The 24,938-nt window shown below is 46.2% G+C and overlaps 1 protein-coding gene across 1 annotated transcript in view; it reads left to right on the top strand.

Annotated features, from left to right (window-relative positions):
* LOC309534691 (voltage-dependent R-type calcium channel subunit alpha-1E-like) overlaps positions 1-24,664 on the top strand; it is a gene marked incomplete at its 3' end in the record, with an annotated part of 186,644 nt that extends 161,980 nt beyond the window's left edge. The window contains exons 4-5 of the mRNA XM_082227001.1: positions 22,099-22,204; positions 24,521-24,664. Of these exons, the coding sequence (XP_082083127.1) occupies positions 22,099-22,204; positions 24,521-24,664 (250 nt within the window). The remainder of the gene's footprint in view (positions 1-22,098; positions 22,205-24,520) is intronic.
* Between the last annotated feature and the right edge of the window lie 274 nt (positions 24,665-24,938).

The raw sequence follows: 24,938 nt of genomic DNA, 5'->3' as shown, positions 1-24,938 counted from the left end.
TCCTGGTGCGATAAGATCATGCAACAAAAATATATGACAACGAAAACCATCTGGGACCAGTTGTCTTTAGCCTGTTGGAATGTTTTTGTTGTTCTTACACAGTACTGTTTCTTTTGCCTTTCATTCATTAGATTTTAAGCTTTGTTTGGGAGTAGGTATGGTGGTCGGTCCATCTTTTTGACAGATGAAGCAAACGGAGGGAGGGAGAGAGGCGCCTTGTCAGATGGTGAATTGAAACAGAGGCAGTAGTTGTCATGGAGATGCCAAGTTGCATCCAATTGCTATGGCAACCAAAGCTTTTTTTATTATTAATTCTGATAAGGCAAGTAAGGAGAAAACCACATGGCATACTTTTGTTTTAATGAGGAATTGGAAATCAGAACACCTTTTGGGCCAAAAGGACATTAATGTACTGCTATTTATCTGTGGCAGGTTCATCTTAAAAAACCCCAACCATTTATAATTCCCTGTACAGTTAAGAAACAGATGACGGAATATGACCAAACACAAACCATGATTTATGCAGAACTGCTGGTGATGGCATTTGTTTAGATCTGTTATCCCACCCAATCTTAAAGGTTAAAAGCAGTTTACTATAGTTAAAAACCTCAGGTGCAAACGGACACTTAAAAGATCACAACATGATTAATAAAATAAAATAAACAAGCACCAACAATCCCAGGCTTAAAACTAGCCTTTAATTATTATTATTTTTAAAATCCCTTTAGATCAGCCTGGACATGCCTATCTGTTCCAAAAAGCTATGCCTGCATTGGTGGTCCTTTAAGGCAGCTGCTGCTTTGACTAGGGAGGTGCAGAATGCCTTTTATTTATTTATTTTTCATTCTTTAAAACAACTGTATCCCGCGTCATTTTTTTTTAAAAAAAGAGCAGCATCAAAGCGCAGGCCAAGTGTTTCCTGCCAGACACTCAGCAGCGCAACCCAGTAAGGCTCATGCCATTCCAGTTTATTCGACAAAAAGCAAACGCAGCTGGTGTGCAGGATTGGACACAAAACTCAGGAACAAGAGGGAGGCGGTGGCACGCTCAGGGGGGACCTTGCAGTTTGCAGAAGCATGTAAATTATTTATTTATTTTAAACCACAGAGCCTCCAAACCGCCCCATCCCCAACCCGCAGAAAAACAACAGACAGACCAGGATGGAACGTAGCTGCAGAATACAGTGGTACTTCGGGTTACAAACACTTCAGGTTACAGATGCTTCAGGTTACAGACTCTACTAACCCAGAAATAGTACCTCGGGTTAAGAACTTTGCTTCAGGATAAGAATAGAAATCGTGCACCAGGGATGCGGTGGCCATGGGAGGCCCCATTAGCTAAAGTGGTGCTTCAGGTTAAGAACAGTTTCAGGTTAAGAACGGACCTCCGGAACGAATTAAGTTCTTAACCCGAGGTACCACTGTATAGCATGGCGAATGAAAAACGAAACATGGGGCAGAGATGGATAGACTGCAGCCTTTTGTTGTGGGTTCCACCTGTCTCCTCTGAACAGTTGAAAAGGATGAACTCAGCCAAGTGTCTTCTGCAAGGTCAGTGTATGGGGCTTTAGAAGCACATAAAGGAGGAATAGATGGTAGCCTGGAGCTTTGTATAAAGAGGGCTTGGATATTCTCAGCCATGTATCAGCATCTGTCATGGTTGGTTACAGGTTGTGCAGGCCTGACCTAGAACGTTTGACAGTGGAGTGATGCTTTTTGGGAGCTCCTGTCTGACAGTGATATTTCTTGGTGGTTTAAACCTGGTGGTGGTGTTTTTTTACCATGATCCCTTGGCAAATGGACTGCAACAAGCCTTGGAGTGTGGGATAAAGGTAAAGGTAAAGGTACCCCTGCCCGTACGGGCCAGTCTTGACAGACTCTAGGGTTGTGCGCTCATCTCACTCTAGAGGCCGGGAGCCAGCGCTGTCTGCAGACACTTCTGGGTCATGTGGCCAGCTTGACGAAGCTGCTCTGGCGGACCGACACCAGAGCAGCACACGGAAATGCTGTTTACCTTCCCACTATAAAGCGGTACCTATTTATCTACTTGCACTTAAGGGTGCTTTCGAACTGCTAGGTGGGCAGGAGCTAGGACCGAACGATGGGAGCTCACCCCGCCGCGGGGATTCAAACCGCCGACCATGCGATCGGCAAGTCCTAGGCGCTGAGGTTTTACCCACAGCGCCACCCGCGTCCCTTTGGAGTGTGGGATATTATGCATTTATTCAAATGTATCTATGAAATGCATATGTATATACAATAGATCAAGGACTCTGTATGGCATTTGCCTAGAGGGAGCTTTGATGACAGTGTTTTCAAGTGGCGTTCTCCATTGCCCAATGAAAATGCAAGTGTGTAGGATGATACCCTTTGGAGAGAGAGAAATCCAGAGGGGACTAAGATTTTCAAGCATCAAGGCAGATTGTGTCTTGATATGTAGACGGTTATCAGAGGTTTAAAAGCAGTTGGATCTTTATTTAACATCTTGTTCTGAGATAAGAGTAATGGAGCTAAAATGTATAAAGAGTATTCTTTCCTCGCCCCAGAAGAAGAATTAAGTACAACGTACTGCTAAAGTAGCTTAGATTCATAATGCCAGAATTCGAGGCTCCATGGTGAAGCTGACTGGCAATAGTTTCAGGCCTGATACTCAATATGAAATTAAGCCACAGAATTCACGGCTACAAGATCCAGCAATGACCACAGGCTGAGATGACTTTTCAGAAAGGATTAGATGACTACATGGAAGGTAGACCTACCTTCCTATCAGTAATATTTGCCATGAAAGATGAGAAACAGTATGTCTCTAAATACCAGGTAAACAGTTAAAGATAAAGGACCCCTGACAGTTAAGTCTAGTCGCAGATGACTCTGGGGTTGCAGTGCTCATCTCGCTTTACTGGCCGAGGGAGCTGGTGTTTGTCCACAGACAGTTTTTCCGGGTCATGTGGCCAGCAGGACTAAGCCGCTTCTGGCGAAACCAGAGCAGTGCATGGAAATGCTGTTTACCTTCCCACTGGAAGCACTTTGATGTGCTTTCGAACTGCTAGGTTGGCAGGAGCTGGGACTGAGCAATGGGAGCTCACCCCATCATGGGGATTTGAACTGCCGCCCTTCTGACCGGAAGCAAACTCCTGGACTAGATCTGGACCTGAATGAGGAAGGTGATGTACTTAAGCCAGGAATGGGGATCCCATATCTCTCCTGTATCGGTCTACTGTATCTCTGACTATTGGCTATGCCAGCTGTGATGGATGAGCATTGAAGTCTGACAACATCTGGAGGACCACATTCTCCCCATCCTTGTTTAAAGGAATACAAGCATAGGACTTTAAATTTTCTTTGGGGCCTCGTCACATTAAACTTGTCCCAGAGGTTCTTACCTTGTTCTTCAAATAAGGAGGGGGTGATAAAAAGGACAGAGATATCAAGAGTCTCTAACTCTCATCCCTGGTGCATTAAAGCTGTAAGTAGCTGTAGAGGAAGCCAGAATCTTTCTCTGCCTGAAGTTCCACTTTGTGGGAGAAGCTGATATTCTGCTGGGCAACTTGTTTTCTTGGCAACTAGGGAAGCGCACTTTCTTCTCTGCTGTTGAAATGCTTGGCTGAGGATGCTGCTGCTACAGTTTGTCTCTGTCCAGTTCCACATTGCCTTCCCAATCCTTGTTAGAACCAGTCAACATTTTGGTTGACATCTGTCAGTCTCAGGAGACAATGGAAGAGTGAGCCCACAGAGCCATTCTATTTGGGTGTTCGTCACGGATGAACTGTGTAGGCATGAACATCTGGCAAATCAATCCAGAGTCCAAAGTGATGAGAAAATTTGATTAAATGGAGCCCGTACTCAAGGTGTTGAGCTCTTCCTGCTGCCCTCCAAGGGAATAGCAGAGAGAGAATGATCTGTGTCATATAGGCTGCAGTCTCCAGGCCAGCAGGATATGACAATTTGGACTGACCCACCCCAGAATGCATCCATGCAGACTGGCTCCAACTTGGTTGCAGGCATTGCCAGAAGGAGATGTACAAGGTGCCAGCCAGCTGTCTTAGGTAGTCCTCTCCAGATTTGTGTAGGGTTTACTCCTTAGCCTTTTCTTCTCCTGAAGCTGTCCCACAAGACCGTGGGTGTGGATTTTTCCTTGGGGTTTACTCCCAAAGCCTTTCTAATGGATGAATGTAGCCACAAGGCAGTGGAGCTTCAGGACCAGAGCTTTTCCTCTCCTACCTTTCCAGGTTGACGAGCCCCATCTGTTCCTCATTTCCTCCTACAGCAGCGGTTCTCAGCCTGTGGGTCCCCAGATGTTGTTGGACTACAACTCCCATCATCCCTGAGCTCTGGCCTTGCTAGCTAGGGGTGATGGGAGTTGTAGTCCAACAACATCTGGGGACCCACAGGTTGAGAAAGGCTGCTCTACAGCATGTGCAGAAACCCCCTTCTTGCTGTTGGACCCAGTATTGGTCTTGTCTGCTCAGCCCACCAGAACATGTCTTTGCATGCAGGGGAAGTCCCTAACTCACTGAAGGCTTGAGACCCATTGGTTACTCTCATCTCCTTTAGTTGACCAGTCGAAGCCATTTCCCAGGGTGTGGCTGCTGTCACATGCTGAGAGCTTCTAGGAGCGGCTGGCGAGAGCTGAGTGCAGGAGGGAACCATAGGAGCCATCTCCTAGGGGGTGAGGTCCCTCCGGCCCCATCAATAAAATATTTGAGCCCCCTCAAAAAAGTTGATGGACATTGCCATTCAAATGGTGTGCGTGTGCTGCATCTCATGATTGATTATGCAGGGCTTGGCTTATCTATCCCCCCCCTATTCTATTCAAGTTGGCACCCCTGGTGGGGACCAAAGGTGGTCTACCCCAGAAGGACCACAACGTGACCCACAACAGAGGTGCTACTCCTCCCCTAGCACCCCAAATATGCCTTCTACCCAGTGGCATAGCGTGGGGGGTGCAGGGGGGGCCGCCCGCACCGGGTGCAACATCTGGGGGGGCGCGCTCGCACTCGCAGCTCTCTGCCCCTACCTGGCTCACTCACTCTCTCTCACTGCAGTGCTGGCTGTGCGAATCCGATCCGAGCCGCTGGGTCGCCGCCCACTGTGGAGGGGGTGGGTGCCAGGCGTGCGGTGCAGAGAGAGAGCGAGGGACTATCTGGGGGAGGGACAGTGCAGCGGCCGCCCAGCGCAGCGCTGAGCGCGGGAGAGAACCACACCAGACCAGACCAGGCAGCAGCAAGAAGAAGCTGGCAGCGGCGGCAGGTTAGGGGTTAGGGGGCGCAAATTACTTGCCTTGCCCCGGGTGCTGACAACCCACGCCTTCTACCCAGTGGCGTAGTGTGGGGGGTGCAGGGGGCGGCCGCACCGGGCGCAACATCGGGGGGGGAGTTAGGGGGCGCAAATTACTTGCCTCGTCCCGGGTTAGGGGGCACAAATTACTTGCCTTGCCCGGGTGCTGACAACCCACGCTACGCCGCTGCTTCTACCTTGCTTCAGTCGGGGGTGAAAGCTGCAGCAGTGGCAGGCTGCAGCATTGTGCTAATCACAGCAGGAATGGGGTGAGATTGGGAAAGCATCCTGGCCACCCCAACCCCTAGGCTGCCCTAGCCCTGCGCATGCAGCGCCACTGCTGCTCTGCTTCCTAAAAGCTGTTCTGGGCTTGAGCCTGCGTCCCCCTGTTCCTTGCCACACACTGCCATTTACAAAACAGCGCCTCCCGGTCCATACCACTTCAAAGTGCTAATTTCACACGAGGGAGGTGTTTTTGATGGCTGCTCTGCAGGTAGAAAATCTTCTCCTCCCACAAGAATCCAGAGCGCTTTTCAGTAGGGTTGCGAGACCTTGCCGGACTAGCTTTGGGTAGTCAAAAGGAAGGTTATAAAGAGCTGCCAAGCTACACAATCCAGAAATTGTTCCATGGCTTTTACATGCGCAGCTGAAACGAGAGACAGGGCAGCAGCAGAGTCTTCCAGCCTGTTGTCTTTTCACCTGCCCTTCTCTGCCAGCTGTGGAGGAGAGGATCCCAGGCATGGTCTAACCCAGTGTTCCCCAACCTTGGGCCTCCAGCTGTTTTTGGACTACAATTCCCATCATCCTTGGCCACTGGTCTTGCTAGCGAGGGATGATGGGAGTTGTAGTCCAAGAACAGCTGGAGGCCCAAGGTTGGGGAACACTGGTCTACCCCATAGCTGATATGGAAAGCTTGGCTTTAACCTGGTTGGGGTTCTTGCCTAATAAGCGCTCTTGGCGTCTTGTATGACTCCTTCCAGCAACTTCTGCAGCCAAGCTGGTGTCAAACGTATTTATCTGCTTTCTTTTGGACCACATCAGTGGGGCTGAGAGGGGGGTCTTGACACCTGGCCATCCCAGGAGGACCTCCATGCACGCTGCCCAGGAGAGGTCATTTTGGTGTGGCTAAAGCATCAAAAACAAAGTGGGAGGCAGCAGTTCAGAGTTACCAGTCTCTGCAGTCACAGCAGGCGCTGTGATTCTCCAGCAATTTGACTTCACCCTCCAGAGGCACACTCCATTGTGTCTTGGGACAGACGGATGCCAATAATTGCTTTTATTTTTTTAAGTGTCCTGTTTCCTGACCTGACCCTGAACATGAGGCAAGAGGTGGGCTCAAAATGCACTTAATTCACTAATCTGGATCACTGCTGGGTAACTGCTAGCAGCAAGCAAAGAAAAAATAGATTTTGAGAAAACAAAGGTGTGACTGAAATTAGTATCTTTAAAGTACTTCTCCTGGCTGGTGAGTCAACACGTAGCTAAGGTAATTTAAGGCTATTGGGGTGAGGTCTATAAACCAGAGCAGAACATATTTGCTTTGGTTCTTCTGCTGCCTTGTACAGTGGTACCTCGGGTTACATACGCTTCAGGTTACATACGCTTCAGGTTACAGACTCCACTAACCCAGAAATAGTACCTCGGGTTAAGAACTTTGTTTCAGGATGAGAACAGAAATCATGCTCCGGTGGCGCGGCAGCAGCAGGAGGCCCCATTAGCTAAAGTGGTGCTTCAGGTTAAGAACAGTTTCAGGTTAAGAACGGACCTCCGGAACAAATTAAGTACTTAAACCGAGGTACCACTGTATTAGAGTGAAGGCTGCAATGCTAAATGCAAACGGCCCTTTCCCCCAGCCACTCTGGGAAACCGCCAGAACCAACACTGATAATGGCCTTATCCCTTCTGTGCAAAGAGGCTGGGTCTATGAGCTGCCCATCATTTAATTACCCACATCCTTCCACTTTAGTGGAAACCATTTTAATTTCCCACAGTATCCTGGGAGCAACAGTACATTGGAGCCATTATTGTGGCTTATCTTAGCAGATCCTCAAACTTGGGAGTTTGGCGAAGAGTGGCCAAGCTCTCTCCTCGTTGCACTCACTTTGACCAACTGCAGCCAAGAGGCAATGAAAACATTCATCTCAGTGCCATGAAATGCACCGCCTGCTCATTACTGCAGATCCAGTCACTGTTACAGCAATAGCATCTGGGGCAGTTGGAAAGTTGGCAATCCTGCTATTTCAATAGGCGGCTCTGCTGCCGAGTTTTAAGGCCCATGAACTCAAAATGGGGGGAAGGGACCCCCTGGTCCAGTCGTGGCCGACTCTGGGGTTGCGGCGCTCATCTCGCTTTATTGGCCGAGGGAGCCAGCATGCAGCTTCCGGATCATGTGGCCAGCATGACTAAGCTGCTTCTGGCGAACCAGAGCAGCGCATGGAAACGGCGTTTACCTTCCCGCCAGAGCGGTACCTATTTATCTACTTGCACTTTGACGTGCTTTCGAAATGCTAGGTTGGCAGGAGCTGGGACCGAGCAACGGGAGCTCACCCCGTCACGGGGATTTGAACCGCCAACCTTCTGATCAGCAAGTCCTAGGCTCTGTGGTTTAACCCACAGTGCCACCCGTGTTGCCAAAATGGGAGTACAATGGTACCTCGGGTTAAGTATTTAATTCGTTCTGGAGGTCCGTATTTAACCTGAAGCACCAGTTTAGCTAATGGGGCCTCCTGCTGCTGCCGCGCTGCCAGAGCACAATTTCTGTTGTTATCCTGAAGCAATATTTCTGGGTTAGCGGAGTCTGTAGCCTGAAGCATCTGTCACCTGAAGCGTGTGTAACCTGAGGTACCACTGTATTGAGGCTAAAAAGGGAGGCATCATTATGCTCAGGGGAAACCCCAAGGCTTGCAAAATAAGAAAAATATATATATGCGGACCAGTGTTTTTTTCTGGGGGCAATCAAGGGTACGTGTAGTGGTTCTAGGGATTGCTCGTGCGTAAGCCGGTGCAAACACCTGGTTGGGTTGCCTGAGTGAACCTTTTCTGTCCGGACGCCACTCACCCGTGGCTGTCTCAATCACTGGCAGAATCCGTCAGTGGGCGTTTCTTAAACTTCTTCCAGCAAAGAAGCTCTTTGACGCCTAGTCTCCTCCTACTCTCTCTGCGCGAAAGCCTTCTGCGCAAGGAGGGCGTAGGCAGCGGAGGACCCTTACTCTCCCCGCTGGTCCCCGGCAAGGAGTCATGGGACCGCCTCGCCGCTTCCCCCACCTGCCCCCCTTCTCCACTGGTGCTACGCTGATTCTCTTCCCCAGAAGATGGGCTGCCTCTCCCAATCCCGGGACGCTCTCCGGAATCCCTCTGGATTTTGCTCTCTCCCTCCGGCACTGATGGCAGTTCCCTGACAGTACGCAATACCAGCACCTTTCTTTTCTAGAAGAAAAGCAGTGGCTGGGGGTGGGGGGTGGGGAGAGAAACTAAGATGCTCCCCCTCCCCCCCTCCCCCACAGCACATAGAGGACTGAGCATGCTGGATGTCTGTGGGGAGGCGGGGGGGTGGAGGAGGAGTGGAGTACACTAAAAGAAGGTGTGCCTGCCTGGGTGAACAGTAGCACTGAGTACTGCAACATTTTGTTCCTGATCCCACTCATTATTATTATCTGGCTAGATTCCAGTTCTGATTTAATCTAATCAATTACATATTTTTATCAGGACCTCTCCGTTCTGAAGGGAGCTCGCAGCATCTCGCTGCTTATACATCACTGAAGTATATAGACGCAGATGTTGAAATGATCGAATTGAATCAGGCAGGGCCCACAGCATCCCCTTGTCCAGAGCTTCCTTCCAGCCACTTGGGCATATTGCAAATGGGTGCTATCAGACCCATAAATCCTACTGAGCAATCTTATTGTATTAGCAACAGGCTCTGGCCCAGCTCTTGCGATCTGCTTTCCTTCAGTCAGCTCTTTTACTCATGTATATTCTCTTCATGAAACGGGCCGTTTTTATTTTTATTTTTTTTGCTGCTGCTGCAATTGTCAGCAGTGGCAGTTGTGTTGGCAGACTGGCCAACATTTTGAATCCTCCATTGTGGCCCAGGCCTAGTGTCTTTCCAGGGTCAGTTGGGGTGCGTAGATGGTAACCATCTGGGGAAAAAATGGTGGATAATACTTGGCAAACTAATAATAATAATAATAATAATAATAATAATTTATTATTTGTACCCCACCCATCTGGCTGGGTTTCCCCAGCCACTCTGGGTGGCTTCCAACAAAGACAAAAAAGACACTAAAATGTCACACATTAAAAACTTCCTTGAACAGGGTTGCCTTCAGATGTCTTCTGAATGTCAGGTAGTTGTTTATCTCTTTGACATCTGATGGGAGGGCGTGCCAAAGGGCGGGCGCCACTACCGAGAAGGCCCTCTGCCTGGTTCCCTGTAGCTTTGCCTCTCGAAATGAAGGAACCGCCAGAAGGCCCTCGGCGCTGGACCTCAGTGTCTGGGCTGAACGATGGGGGTGGAGACGCTCCTTCAGGTATACTGGGCTGAGGGCATTTAGGGCTTTAAAGGTCAGCACCAACACTTTGAATTGTGCTCGGAAATGTACTGAAAATGTTTTTTTGAGGTGAGGGGTGCAAGAAAAACAAACATTTGCCAGTTTTTTTGGGGTTTTTTGCCTCCAGAGGCAGTGGCGTAGCATGGGGTATGCAGGGGGGGCCGGCCGCAAATCCACGGGCTAGGGGGTGCAAATCCACGGGTTAGGGGGTGCAAATCCACGGGTTAGGGGGCGCAAATTACTTGCCCCGGGTGCTGACAACCCACGCTACGCCACTGTCCAGAGGGGCCCCTTTGAGACTCCCAGCCTGAGTGTGTGTGTACGCAAATGCACGTGGGTTGTGTGTGTGCCAAACTAGGTCTTTGAACCAGGTGAAATAAAGCCTAGTTTCACCCCTGTGCCGGACAGACAGGAGGGGAGATGGAGGCAGGGGAAGGAAGGGGGCAGGAGTCACCGCTGCCTTTTCTCCTACTCTGCTAGGAGATTCTGTGGCACATGCCTGGCTCTGGGGTTTTGAGATGGCAACCCTGTTGATCCTTTGGTTGGCCAGATGGAAAAAAAGAGGACCGAGCTACTGTACTGTTCATTTAACAGTTGTGCTAAAGAGAGAATTTCAGCAAGGTTTGTGGTTTGTCACTTCTGCTTGGACTTCAGGGGAAAGTGCAACAGGAGTGATCTGGCAGTGTGCACCAGCAGACTGCTTGTTCGACAATAAACTGTGGTTTACGGCTTACTGGGTTGTGGGAAAGTGGCCATCAAATGAGTATTTGGTTTTAAAAAGGCAGGCAGTGAATCAGCTAAAATGTCCATAATTGGTTGACATGGATGTTGGCAAATTGGATTTTTTAAAAGGCAAAATAATATTAGAATTGGAGCTGTGATGCACAAAGGAAAATGTGTTTTAATGCTTAGGAACTTGGCAAAGTCTTTTTTTATATTATGGATTTTTATTTTATGGATGTATGTTCTGTATTAGTTTATTAATACGACTGCCTAATACAAGTTTGTAATTGCCTTTGGCTAGAGCAATACACTTATGAACTTGAAACTATAATTGGTTGAAAGCCCTGATTGCAATCTATTTTACCCAGAAATTGCCAGGTTTTCTAAGGCTCAGGGAGTGGTGCCTAGTAGGTATGCAAGGAAGAGTGACTGGCAGCTTGGTGGCAGGAGTGGGGCATGATGGTGTCTGGAGAGGGAGGGGAGAGAGTGTGGCACCTTGGGTGGGGAGAACTTGCTTCTGCGAGGTTCTAAAGGCTGGCACTGGATTGACTTGGGGGAAGGAGGAAGAAGATGACAGAAGCTCTCAAGCCAAGCAGGAAAATAGCCTGACCCATTGTCCTAACAATACAGTCCTTCTCTCGGAGACCCTGAGAAGATGGCTAAAACCTTGAAGATTAAACTCAAGAGACCTGGCAAGCTAATTTATTATTGTTTAGGAACCTTGTGTAAATTAGAGGTGTACATCGTTTGTTTGTTTGTTTGTTTGCTTGTTTGTTTAGAATACACACACACACACACACACACACACACACACACAGTGGTACCTCAGGTTACATACGCTTCAGGTTACATACGCTTCAGGTTACAGACTCCGCTAACCCAAAAATAGTACCTCGGGTTAAGAACCTTGCTTCAGGATGGGAACAGAAATTGTGATCCGGCGGCACGGCAGTAGCAGGAATCCCCATTAGCTAAAGTGGTGCTTCAGGTTAAGAACAGTTTCAAGTTAAGAACCTCTGGAACGAATTAAGTACTTAACCCGAAGTACCACTGTATAGTGGTGGTGTTGTTGTTTAGTCGTTTAGTCATATCAGACTCTTCGTGACCCCATGGACCAGAGCACACCAGGCACTCCTGTCTTCCACTGCCTCCCGTAGTTTGGTCAAACTCATGTTGGTACATTTGAGAACACTGTCCAACCATCTTGTCCTCTATCGTCCCCTTCTCCTTGTGCCCTTAATCTTTCCCAAGATCAGGGTCTTTTCCAGGGAGTCTTCTCTTCTCATGAGGTGGCCAGAGTATTGGAGCCTCAGCTTCAGGATCTGTCCTTCTAGTGAGCACTCAAGGCTGATTTCCTTCAGAATCAAGAGGTTTGATCTTCTTGCAGTCCATGGGACTCTCAAGAGTCTCCTCCACCACCGTAATTCAAAAGCATCAATTCTTCAGCAATCAGCCTTCTTTATGGTCCAGCGCTCAAGAAAACCATAGCTTTAACTATATGGACCATTGTCGGCAAGGTGATGTCTCTGCTTTTTAAGATGCTGTCTAGGTTTGTCATTGCTTTTCTCCCAAGAGGCAGGAGTCTTTTAATTTCGTGACTGCTGTCACCATCCGCAGTGATCATGGAGCCCAAGAAAGTAGTATCTCTCACTGCCTCCATTTCTTCCCCTTCTATTTGCCAGGAGGTGATGGGACCAGTGGCCATGAACAGGCATATATACAGTGGTACTTTGGGCTAAGAACTTAATTCATTCCAGAGGTCCGTTCCTAACCTGAAACTGTTCTTTACCACTTTATTTAATAATATACATTCACATCATTATTATCCACTTTACATCCCTGGCTCTTTAGAGCCCATCAACTTCCTTCCCTCGTGCCTCATGGCTTTCAAAATTAACCTTTCTATCATTGCATTTGGTACGTTTTCCAATTCTAATTACACTCATTACAAAATAACTCAAGATTTCAATAAATATAGAAAGGTAGAAAATTTCTCATTACAAGTCTTCAGACAACCCTGCTAGTGATGTTAATTGCTTACAATAATCTTTCAGATATCATATAAATTTACTCCAGTCTTTTTGGAAAGCTTGATCACGTTGGTTTCTGATTTTTCCGGTCAGCTTTGCCAATTCCACAAAGTCCATCATCTTCACCTGCTCTCTTCTTTCGTTGGTACTTCTTGTTGTTTCCATTTTGGGGCTAAAAAAATTCTTGCCACAATCATTGCATACATAAACAGTCTTTTATCTTCCCTTGGTATCTCTTCACCCACTATGCCCAATAAAAAGGCTTCCGGTTTTTCAACAAAAGTATTTTAAAAACATTTTCTTTAACTCATTATGGTATATAATGAGTTAAAGAAAATGTTTGGAATATTTATTCACCACCATTTCATTAAAAGATTCCAGGCAGTGTGCAAAAGTGAGAATATAATTAATTCTCAGATCTAATAAATAAAATAAAATATAAATGCAATTTAAAACCAGCAAGTAAGTATTAGAGAAAATTTTAAAAAATAAGAAAAACCGAAAGCAGAACAGAGCACAGTTCCAAAAATAGGTACAAGTAGGAACGGCAACAAATTGCCACAGTGTGAATTGCTTCTGCTCAGGGTTTATTCCCCCAGCCTCAGTTATGCGCAATATTCCTTCTTTCCTGCAACAGACAGTAGAATTCTGTGATCAGTGAGCATGCTCAGTCCTTATTGAACTATTTTCGGGTTCCTCCTCCTTTAGTCGGAAGGTTTCCTATTCTTCCCCACCTGCCTCTTCTACATGGATGGTGCTATATGTTGTGTTAAAAGTGGGAAAATAAAGGACGTTGATAAAACTGAATTTCAAGGAAGAAACATTAACGTTGAGTGCCTCTTTGCCTGCCCTGCCTTCACTTCTAAGTTAGGCAAGTGCATCTCTTACCCAGAGGGCTCATCTGACAGCAGCAACGCTAGTGAAGTCCTTGTTTCTCTCCTTTTAAGCCAGTGTTAGTTGCTTACAGGTTCTTTGGGAAATGGAGAAGAGGAAAATGAAACAAAAATATAAATAGGCTAGTGGCTCTAGTTCAAATGATTTTGTTTTCCATGTCTTTTGGAGAAGTTGAAATTTTTGCTGATTATGTTTACCAGGTTAAATACTTTAAAATGGAAAGTGTAATGCTGGTGGTCAACAAAAGAGGTTTAAATACTGTCTCAAGGCAAATTTTAAAAAATGTAGTATAAACACTGACAACTGGGAAACACTGGCCTGCGAGGGCTCCAGTTGGAGAACGGCCTTTAACAAAAGTGTCATGGATTTTGAAGACGCTCAAACTCAGGATGAAAGGGAGAAACGTGCTAAGAGGAAGGCATGCTTGGCAAACCCTCACCGTGATCAACTCCCACCAATGTCCCCACTGTGGAAGGACGTGTGGATCCAGAATTGGCCTCCACAGTCACTTACGGACTTATTGTTAAAACCGTGTTTATGGAAGACAATCTTACTCCGCAGGGCCTGTAAGACAGAGTTGTTCCACCTGGCTTTTGGCTTGGAATTAACTTGATCCCCTCCCCCTCTTTCTTTTTTCCTTTTTCCTTCTGTGATGGTGTGATGGAACTCCTACTTGGGGACTTCTCTGGCTTTTTTCTGGCCCACGTAGGACCAGTCTGGATAGTTAGCCTTGGTGAAGACTTGACGTTTTCATCCCCCAAAAGGTTTTTGAGTTTCTGCTGAAATGAGGCTGCATTTTAATGTTGCATTTTAATATTGTTTTTTAAGTTGTATTTCAATCAATTGTTTTATACAGTGGTGCCCTGCAAGACGAATGCCTTGCAAGATGGAAAACTCGCTAGACGAAAGAGTTTTCCGTTTTGGAGGTGCTTCGCAAAACGAATCTCCTATGGGCTTGCTTCGCAAGACGAAAATGTCTTGCGAGTTCCTGCGGGGTTTTTCCCCTCCCCCCTTTTTCTAAGCCGCTAAGCCGCTTATCAGCTGATCCGATATGCCGATAAGCCGCTAAAAGCCGATAAAAGCCGATAAAAGCCGCTAATAGCGCTAATCCGCTAATCCGTCAATGGGCTTGCTTCGCAAGACGAAAAAACCGCTAGACGAAGAGAATCACAGAACGGATTCTTTTTGTCTTGCGAGGCACCATTGTATCTGGTGTTAGCCCTGAGCCTGGTCTTGGCTGGGGAGGGCGGGGTATAAATAAAATGTATTATTATTATTATTACTCGGCTACGAGTGATCACCAAAGAAAGAAGAAGAAATACATATACTGTGAATACCAGCAGTTAGTTTAGATCATCTTGCATGGGATAGAGAAGTCTTCTGGGAAAAATACTTGGATAACTGGACAACTTTAACTAATGCACTATCTTTAGTGTAAAGTTGAGTCAGGGCAGACCTTGGGGTGCCCCTATAACTACAGCTGGCTCAATCCTGCAAATAGCTGGTTCATGCAGGTTGTCCACATAATAGGTAACAGAGTAACACGCCTGGGTGGCCATCCGTCTTGTGTGATCTAGTTGAGATTCCTGTTGGACTAGATGACCGCTGGGGTTCCTTCCAACTCAATAATTCTGTGACACATAGACACCTTTGACAATGCACTATTAACAGGATGGCAAGGCTCTGGCCAGTTTTGACCCTGTCATTACAGATGCGTCTGCTGCGCAATGGGAATATAAACAGTCAGCGCTGGCTCCCTGATAAGTGATGTGCCAACGTTCATATTGCTTTCATTGAGGGCGGGAGGGACAGGGGAAACAGCACATTGTGGACTTGCAGTCACTGCTACTTAGCAAGTAATGCACGGCAGCGAGAAAATGTTCAGCCTTGAATCACCCATAATGACCGTCATCTTCTCTGATGCCGGAAATCGGCTTGATCTTTGTTTCAAGCCTGTATTATGACAAGCAAAAATGCGGGTTTGCGCAGGCAAAGCAGGCTGCTTGAGTGATGGCCTTTCCCCCCAGTTAATATCATGAACCGACTACATGTTGTATTGAGGGACGCGGGTGGCGCTGTGGGTTAAACCACAGAGCCTAGGACTTGCCGATCCAAAGGTCGACGGTTTGAATCCCCGTGACGGGGTGAGTTCCTGTTGCTCGGTCCCTGCTCCAGCCAAACTAGCAGTTCAAAAGCACGTCAAAGGGCAAGTAGATAAATAGGTACCGCTTTGGCGGGAAGGTAAACGGCATTTCCATGCCCACATGACCCGGAAGCTGTACGCCGGCTCCCTCGGCCAATAAAGCGAGATGAGCGCCGCAACCCCAGAGTCCTCAACGACTGGACCTAATGGTCAGGGGTCCCTTTACCTTTACATGTTGTATTGGTATGATGTATTCCTTCTCTGCTCTCAAGTGGCTTTTCCTAGCCTCCTATTCAACGACCTCTTGATTTTGATCACTAAATTAAACAAATCCTCCAGCTTTGCTTCCGGGTATACCTTCTGCACAAACATATACAGTGGTACCTTGGGTTACATATGCTTCAGGTTACATACGCTTCAGGTTACAGATTCCGCTAACCCAGAAATAATGCTTCAGGTTAAGAACTTTGCTTCAGAGTGAGAACAGAAATCACGCGGTGGCGATGCAGCAGCAGCAGGAGGCCCCATTAGCACTCACCAGAGCAGAAGCAGCAGTAATCTATAATCTATCTATATCTAATCTATCATCTGTCTATCCATAATCTATTTATCCATCTATCTTGCAAAAGAACAAATATACTGTGTGTGAGTGTGTGGTAGCTGCCTTAGATCAGGCATAGGCAAACTCAGCCCTCAGATGTTTTGAGACTACAATTCCCATCATCCCTGACCACTGGTCTTGCTAGCTAGGGATGATGGGAGTTGTAGTCCCAAAACATCTGGAGGGCCGAGTTTGCCTATGCCTGCCTTAGATGGTAGTTTGGGGGGGCATTCAAATAAAACATTACTTTGGTTTTTACATCCAGGGTTCCATGCAGCTTAGGATGGTGGCAAACATCTGCCATCAAATAGGCGATTTGATGTGGTCCCACGAAAGCCTGTCAAATTTCCCCTTGTGTCACCAGCACTTCACAGTCAATAGTTTTGAAAGCCACAAAAAAAATATGCAATTGGAACAAGCGAGTGCAACAGGTCCTATTTGTCACCAGCTGGAGGTTGTTGGCAGGGTTCATAAGTCCTGTCTCTTCAGCAATTGAGTCACAGACTTATTTTGCTTCTGGTGCACAGAGGCACTGAGGACGCGCCTCTCTAGCAAGAAGAGGGGATTTAGCTTTCTTGGTTTCCCATTGTTTCTGAAGCCTCATGATTCTCTGCCCCCAAATTATATTGTGACCAAGATTCTATTCTTCTGCTTCCCATCACCAGGTGTGTGGGTTTTTTTTGGGGGGGGTGTTGTTTCGCAGGAGGAAGCAATCCTAATCTAGCTGTGTCCGATTGTTACTTATAAATTCATGACAATAGTGTTTTGATTGCCAAGAGTTTTTGAAGGTAATGGAGGATTAGGGGGATTTTTCTGGTTTGATTGATTTATGGGTGCGCAGTACAGTACGCTCTTAGTTTACGTGGGGATTACGTTCCAGGCATCACGCCTAAAGCCAAAATCGTTTATAGTCAAAGGACACTGGGTTCAATGGTAGGTGGGATTGCCAAAGCCATTTTCCTGGAATCCCCCCCCCCCCCGTTTTATTTTTTATTCGAATTGAATGCACACAAGTTAAATGCACGTAAGTTGCAGGCTTGCTTGCTGTATTCATTCTGCTGGGCAATCAGCCAGACATAGCCAGTGAGAATTATTCCTTCATATGTTGGACTTGTTAAATGCTGGTGCTAGGATTCAAGGGATCTGGGCCCTGTGCTTCTATCTGCTTTTAATAATTAGGAAGTCAACATTTCCCCTTCCCAAAATTTTAGTGAAAGAATAATTATATGTTGATTTTTACGCGGTCCGAAATCAGAAGGTTGTAGTAGACTGACCGTCAAATCCATCTACCTTCTGTGATTTGCACCTGTAGTAGCAGGGAGGTGGGGGTGTAACCAGAAGCCTCAACGACCTTTTTTTAAAGCAGTTTTGGAAGGTAGGATTTTAAAAGCAGTAATTGGGGTGGACCTTTTTCGGTAAGCCTCAATTAATGTTCAGGCAGGACTTCTGGCAATTATCAATCTGGGAGTCACAAATTTTTTAAATGCTTGATTTTTTGGCTCAGTGCTCTTCCATATGGCTGAGAGGTGTAGATTGCAACCTTGCCCTCCTTCTCTGGCTCTCAACCTCCCTCATCCGATTCTCCTGCTTCTACTTCTTGACTTCTCTCTGCCACAGTCTCTCCCAACTCACTAAGCCCTGCTACCACTTCAGCTTGCAACACCTTCTCTTCTCAGTCTTCTCCCTCTTCTCCATCTGACTGTCCATTGTTGTGCCTGTCAGGAGTTCAGCCTAACTTGAGTAGGACCCTGGCAGAGACACATGCCCGACTGGCATGTTCCCTCCCTCCTGGTCGATCGTTCGGAAGCTTCATAAGCTTTCTTCAGCCTGAACATCACAGCAACCAATGCCAACCAACACTGGCACACTTAGGGATCCGCAGTGTTTGTGCAGTTGCGTAACAGACCTCAGCAACTCAGCATTTTGGCTAATCTACTTTATTTACATATAAACACACACGGAGCACTGCAACATGGCTCCCTCTCTCTCTAGCATCCGACAGTAAAGAGAAAAAGAACAATGGCAATAGTCCCACTTCACGGAACACAGTAACACAAACATCCTGTCTCCGTCACTTCCCACTCTGTGGAGTCAAAACATACACCGTCATGTGAAAGACAAAAATCCCATGACTGCAATCATAGATCAGGAATTCTCACAGTGCCATCACCACCCCAGGCTCTGTGCCTTCTTCCCTTGGTGCTTCCCCAGCTCTTCCTTCCACGATTCCTCTGCGTCCAACCAGTCCATGGCCACATGAGACCTCTGGATTGACCAGAACTTGTATGAATAGCAGTGGCTTTGCCTTCTGTTTTTGGCTGCCTGGTCAATAAAGCACTACTTTCTGCCTGCTACACTTCAGTTCCCAATGCCCTCGACCTCTCCAGCTCTTGCAAATTGCCTTGGTGCAATGCGCTCTATGTGGGGCTACCTTTGAAGGTGACTCGGAAACTACAACTAATCCAGAATGCGGCAGCTAGACTGGTGACTGGGAGTGGCCGCCGAGACCACATAATACCGGTCTTGAAATACCTACATTGGCCCCCAGTATGTTTCCGAGCACAATTCAAAGTGTTGGTGCTGACCTTCAAAGCCCTAAATAGCCTCGGTCCAGTATACCTGAAGGAGCGTCTCCACCCCCATCGTTCTGCCCGGACACTGAGGTCCAGTGCCGAGGGCTTCCCTCACTGCAAGAAGCCAAGTTACAGGGAACCAGGCAGAGGGCCTTCTCGGTAGTGGCACCCGCCCTGTTGAACGCCATCCCACCAGATTTCAAAGAGAAGAACAACTACCAGATTTTTATTAGACATCTGAAGTCAGCCCTCTTTAGGGAAGCTTTTATTTTTTTAATGTTTTTTTTATTATATTTCCTTCATCATACACATACAAAAAAATAGAAAAACAAACGATTCAATAAAAAAGAGAGAAAATTTACATACACACCATAATTAAGTGGGTTAACAAAAAAAGGCACTAAAAAAGAAAGAAAAGGAAAGTGAAAAAGAAGAAAAAAGGTACAAAAAAGTGAAACAAATAACAGTTAGGATACATTCACTTCCTTCCCTCCTGATTTCGGGTTTCTACTTTTAATAATTTCATTTTACTGCTGGTATTGGTTTTTAGTTTAGAACATCGGAAGTTTTATATCCGACCTGCTGTAGTTGGTAAGTTACTAAAGTTACCTTCAATGTAAGCCGTGAACTTATTCCAGTCTTCACCTAACTTTGTATTTTTTTGATTTCTGATTCTTTGCGTCATTCTTGCCAATTCTATAAAATCATATAGTTTCATTTGCCAGTCCCTCACCGTTGGTAGATTTGTACTTTTCCAATTTTGAGCGATTAACATTCTAGCCGCTGCTGTTGAATATTGAAATAAGGTTTTATCTTTTTCCGGTATTTCTTTTCCAACCATCCCTAATAAAAAGGCCTCTGGTTTTTTGGGGAATGTGTATCTGAATATTTTTTTTAACTCATTATATATCTGATTCCAAAACTTTTTCGTTTCCTCACATGTCCACCACATATGTATAAAGTTACCTTCCTTTGTTTTGCATTTCCAGCAGACCTTGTTACCAGTCTTATATATCCTATTTAATTTTTCTGGTGTTAAATACCATCTGTATATCATCTTTTCTAAGTTTTCTCTAATTGCAGTGCTTGCTGTGAATTTTATTCCCTCATTCCATAATTTTGACCATTTCTCATATTCTATATTGTACCCCAGATCTCTCGCCCACTTAACCATAACTTCTTTAATTTCTTCATCTTTTGTATCCCATTCCAGTAAGATGTTATACATTTTGGATAATAACTTAGATTTACTCTCTATTATTTCAATTTGAAATTGGGATTTCTTTTCGTTCATTCCTACTTTCTTATCTTCTGTCCATATTGCATTGGGAAGCTTTTAATGTTTAACAGACCACTGTATTTTAATACTCTGTTGGAAGCTGCCCGAGTGGCTTGGGAAACCCAGCCAGATGGGCGGGGTATAAATAATAAATTCTATTCTATTCTTGGTGACCCTAGGCTGGTGGAGAACACACTCCCTGGCTTGAGATGTGAGTATGGCTGCTGAGGGCTCCAGTGTGGTCCTTAGAGATGGCCATGGTGCTGAGCACCTCACACATGGTTCCCTTGGTGCTGTGTGGGCCTTCTCTCTCTCTCTCTCTCTCTCTCTCTCTGTCTCTCTCTCTCTCTCTCTCCTAATGTTTTGCTGGTGTGTATCCAGACACCTGCACTGCCGTGAACATGCCATGTCTCCTGTACATGTCTGCCATTGTACTGAATGAGTGCCAACAGGGAATGCCCAGTACAAGAAACAAATCTGAACTGGCATAGTCTTGAAGATTGTTAAAGTGCTGTGTTGACTGTGTAACAAGAGGAGGGGTGGAAATCAAAATATGTGCAAGATTGGACTTGGGGTGGATGGGGAATGAGCCCTAATGCAGATTTACGGAAAGAGCGGAAGGGTTGGAGGAGGTCAGAAGCTGCCCCTTTGGACTTGAAGCATTAATTGTTTGTGAAATTGGTTTATCCTTGCATTAATGACCTTGACAACTCTTTAAAGCCACTTTAAAGTCAATCTCCTCCTACGCAGCCAGTCAGGAGTGGAACTCTGCAGCAGGTAATATTAATAACAGCAACAATAATAATCATATTTTGCAGCTTTCTAAAGCACTTTTCACAGAGACAACTTCCCTTCCTGCCCACCCCCAAGCAACAATTGAGCTGCCAAGAGCAGAAGGTGACAGATTAGTCTTTTCAGTTGCCCATGTTGGAGCACTTAGTTTAATGCAAAAAAACCCAAAAAACCCTTGCATGGCATCAGCATGGGATGAATGTGACTGCAGACTGGTGCTGTTCTTCAGATGGCAATGAGCCAGGTCTGACTCGCTGCTTTTTATGTCACAGAATGGCTTAGAGAGATTGATGCAGTTGCCCTGGGGCCACCACAAAAGGAGATTATTATACACCTTTTCTGTAGAAAAATCTTTTAAAAATGCAGTCTAGATCTTTGCTAAAACTCATTCCCTGATGTTTTATTCCACCCTATCTCCTAGGATTTCCAGGCTGAATGCTTGGAATTACCCTATTTTATCCTCACAACAATTCTGCGAACTTTGGGGCTGAGTAAGGATTTGAACACAGGACATGGGTGGCCCTGTGGGTTAAACCACAGAGCCTAGGACTTGCCGATTAGAAGGTCAGCGGTTCGAATCCCCGCGATGGGGTGAACTCCCATTGCTCGGTCCCTGCTCCTGCCAACCTAGCAGTTCGAAAGCGCTTCAAAATGCAAGTAGATAAATAGGTACCACTCTGGCGGGAAGGTAAACAGCGTTTCCGTGCGCTGCTCTGGTTCGCCAGAAGTGGCTTAGTCATGCTGGCCCCATGACCCGGAAGCTGTATGCTGGCTCCCTCGGCCAATAAAGCGAGATGAGCTTCGCAACCCCAGAGTCGGTCACGACTGGACCTAATGGTCAGGGGTCCCTTTACCTTTACGGATTTGAACCCGGGTGATTCCACTTTTTCCTGCTGGACGACGCTGGCTTTCCAGCAGAACTTGAAACTGCTGAGGTTGCTTGTTAATAACAAGGAACTCGTATCAGTAGAGAGAGAGAGAACTGTCAATATACTTGGCTCTTTCCTCCATCACTCCTGTCGCTTCCAAATAGCCTTATCAGGATGCTTCATGGTACTGCCCAGAAAAATTGAAGGCTTAACTTCCTATTGTATGTGAGATTTGTGAAGGTTCATTGAACAGCCATGGATGTAGTGACAAAAGGGTTGGCTGGGTGATTGAGAAAGGAAGGCAGCGAAACTAGAATCTTGTCATGCTTCTGTTTTTTCTCTGTGTATTCCTTAACCCTTTCATGCACTCCTTTTGAATACATGATTCTGGCAACCATCATCGCAAACTGCATTGTTCTGGCCCTGGAACAGCACCTTCCTGAAGACGACAAGACACCTATGTCTCGGAGATTAGTAAGTTGACTTTGGGGGGGGGGGAGTGGGGGTTGGTTCTTATGGATTCTCTTGGATGTAGATTCAAGTAAGTTTTACCATTGTAAACCTTCAGTCTCAAGGGTGAGGGGTATCTTGAGCGCCAAAGAAGAAGAAGAAGAAGAAGAAGAGTTTGGATTTGATATCCCGCCTTTCACTCCCCTTCAGGAGTCTCAAAGCGGCTAACATTCTCCTTTCCCTTCCTCCCCCACAACAAACACTCTGTGAGGTGAGTGGGGCTAAGAGACTTCACAGAAGTGTGACTGGCCCAAGGTCACCCAGCAGCTGCATGTGGAGGAGCGGAGACACGAACCCGGTTTCCCAGATTACGTGACTACCGCTCTTAACCACTACACCACACTGGCTCTGGAAACTCTGATACCCAGCAGGAAAACCTAATAGGATGTACCTCAGGGCTTCAGTGTTATAATGGTTCAGAAATAGCTTCTCAGTCTTTCAACAAGGGCTGGGACTGGTGTTTCTATAGATCAAGGACATTTGTTGTTTCCAGGTCTAGTCTCTCCATTGAATGGACAGAATATTAGCCCAGGGCACCTAATCAACAAAAGGCACTCTTATTATATTTATTTATTTACTTACTTAATTTAGCAGATGCCCAGTAAATGCCATTCTCTGGGTGACATGCAAACTTGATAGACAATTGTTATCCCGGCTGTGATTTAGTCCAGGGCTAACTTGCCACTTTGTTGGCTATGAGGCACCGGAAAATGGTAGCACATGTGTGAAACTTCTGGGTCACTAGAACAGTGTTTCATTTATTTAAATACCCTGGGAGCTTTGAGGGTGCGAGGAGTTGAAGAATGTGGAGGTGAGTAGCGTTGCTTTTGAATTACACCTCAACTTTCAAAGAAATTTGAAATTTGAGGTGAGTTTGAAGGTTTCTACTCAGGTAAAGTATTTAGAGTGAATCTAACAATAAATTAGAAAAAAAATTGTTGTCAGAATGAGAAGACAGGGAAGGGAGTTCCATATATTCCTAGAAGCATAGAAAGAACTAAATAATAATAATAATATGATTGGGTTCCAGGGTATAAAATAATACTGCAGGTGGTCAGCTGAAGCATGCCATGCTTCAAAATCTATTAGTAGGCATGCAGAAATGCCATCAGAGTAGCACAGGAGCTTGTGAAATAAAGTTTCACTCCTAGTTCCCAGGCTGCAGGGGTACCGACCTGAATAAAATATGGGGGGGGGGAGGGCAAGTAAGTCTCACCCCACATAATAAATCACAAGAAGTGGCACCCACCCACCATTTGAATGGCAATGCCCATCAACTTTGGGGCACCTGACCCCTTCTAATATGTTTTTGAGGAGGCTGAAAAGACCTCAGCCCCTAGGAGTTGGCTCTGATGCCAGACAGGTAGTACCAACTGCATGTTTAAGGGGAAACTTGTATGCAGATGGATGCAGAGGAGGCACTCTGCGACATAGCCCCAATGAAGCACATAAGTCCACAGGTCAGTGGGATCTTCTCATATGTCAATATTCATGCCTTTATAATGAAAGACTCATGAACCCTGAGCTGTTGGTTGAACATCTCTTCCTGGAAGGACATACTGCATGTACGTAGATAACCAGTTCACTGAGAACTGACCTGTAGGCGGCTTAGAAAGAACTATTCCCATATTTGAGTTTGACTGTTTGCTTGGTTTTTCTCTTGTTTAGAGTTTCCACTTAAAAGAGTTCTTTTCAAGCAGCTTTAGGGGTCTTCAGCAGTGACAGCAGCAACAGCTGGAATTGGGAGGTTGCTAAGGAACAAACTCCTCCAGTTCACTAGCCTCCTCTCTTTTTGAACCAGGCCCAGACCCCCTCAGAAGTTAGACCTAGTTAAAAAGAGGTGTGGTGAACCTTGCTCTCCATTGCCTAGTCCCACTTTTCCAAACTTATCGTCTTTGGGGAGCCAGGGCAGGCTACTGGGAGAGCTTCCATTTTGGGGGAAAGTGCGTCAGGCTTAATGCTTGAAACATTTGGTCCTAGCACTGGAGTGCAATTCTCTGGACCTGGAATGTGGACTCTTCTCCAAGGAAAGCCCTGCAAAATCAGTGGGGCTAGTTAGATTTGATTTAACGGGACAGCAAACATTGTCTGGATTAAGTCCCTGAGAATGTGAAGTAAGCATTGAGCAGTAAGATGTACTAAGCTCAGTGGGGCTTGTTTCTGAGTAAGCCTACCGAGGGTCTGGCATCAAGAAGCAACCAGATATTTTCCAACATGTAGGCAGGGTATAATACTTGTCGATTTCCTTCTCTGACCTGCTAATTTGTTCCCTTCCTGTAGGAGAAGACAGAACCTTATTTCATTGGGATCTTTTGCTTTGAAGCTGGCATTAAAATAGTCGCTTTGGGGTTCGTTTTCCACAAGGGCTCCTACTTACGGAATGGATGGAATGTCATGGATTTCATTGTGGTCCTGAGTGGGTAAGTTCTTCTCTACATTCCTGGAGGCTGTGTGATGGTGGATGGGATAGAGTCTTGTGACATATATTTTGACCTTGCAGGGTAGAGGGCAGGTCTTCTGCTTCCTCCTTCTGGAAGCAGGAAGAAAATGTCCTCTACTACCAACCTGGTACAGTTATCATTCTTTAGTGAAAGCTGTTGCTGCTGCTCAGCTCTGAAGGTGGCAATCTGAATTCAGCTGATGGATTTTGCTTGGGAGCATGTCAGGGTGTGTGTGAAAATGGCATCTTAAAGCAAAA

Source organism: Podarcis vaucheri (assembly GCF_965113315.1).
Source record: "Podarcis vaucheri genome assembly, chromosome: 6".
In the NCBI taxonomy this organism is placed as follows: domain Eukaryota; kingdom Metazoa; phylum Chordata; class Lepidosauria; order Squamata; family Lacertidae; genus Podarcis; species Podarcis vaucheri.
The sequence above is the reverse complement of the archived record's forward strand: the minus strand, read 5'-3'. Positions and strand labels throughout refer to the sequence as shown.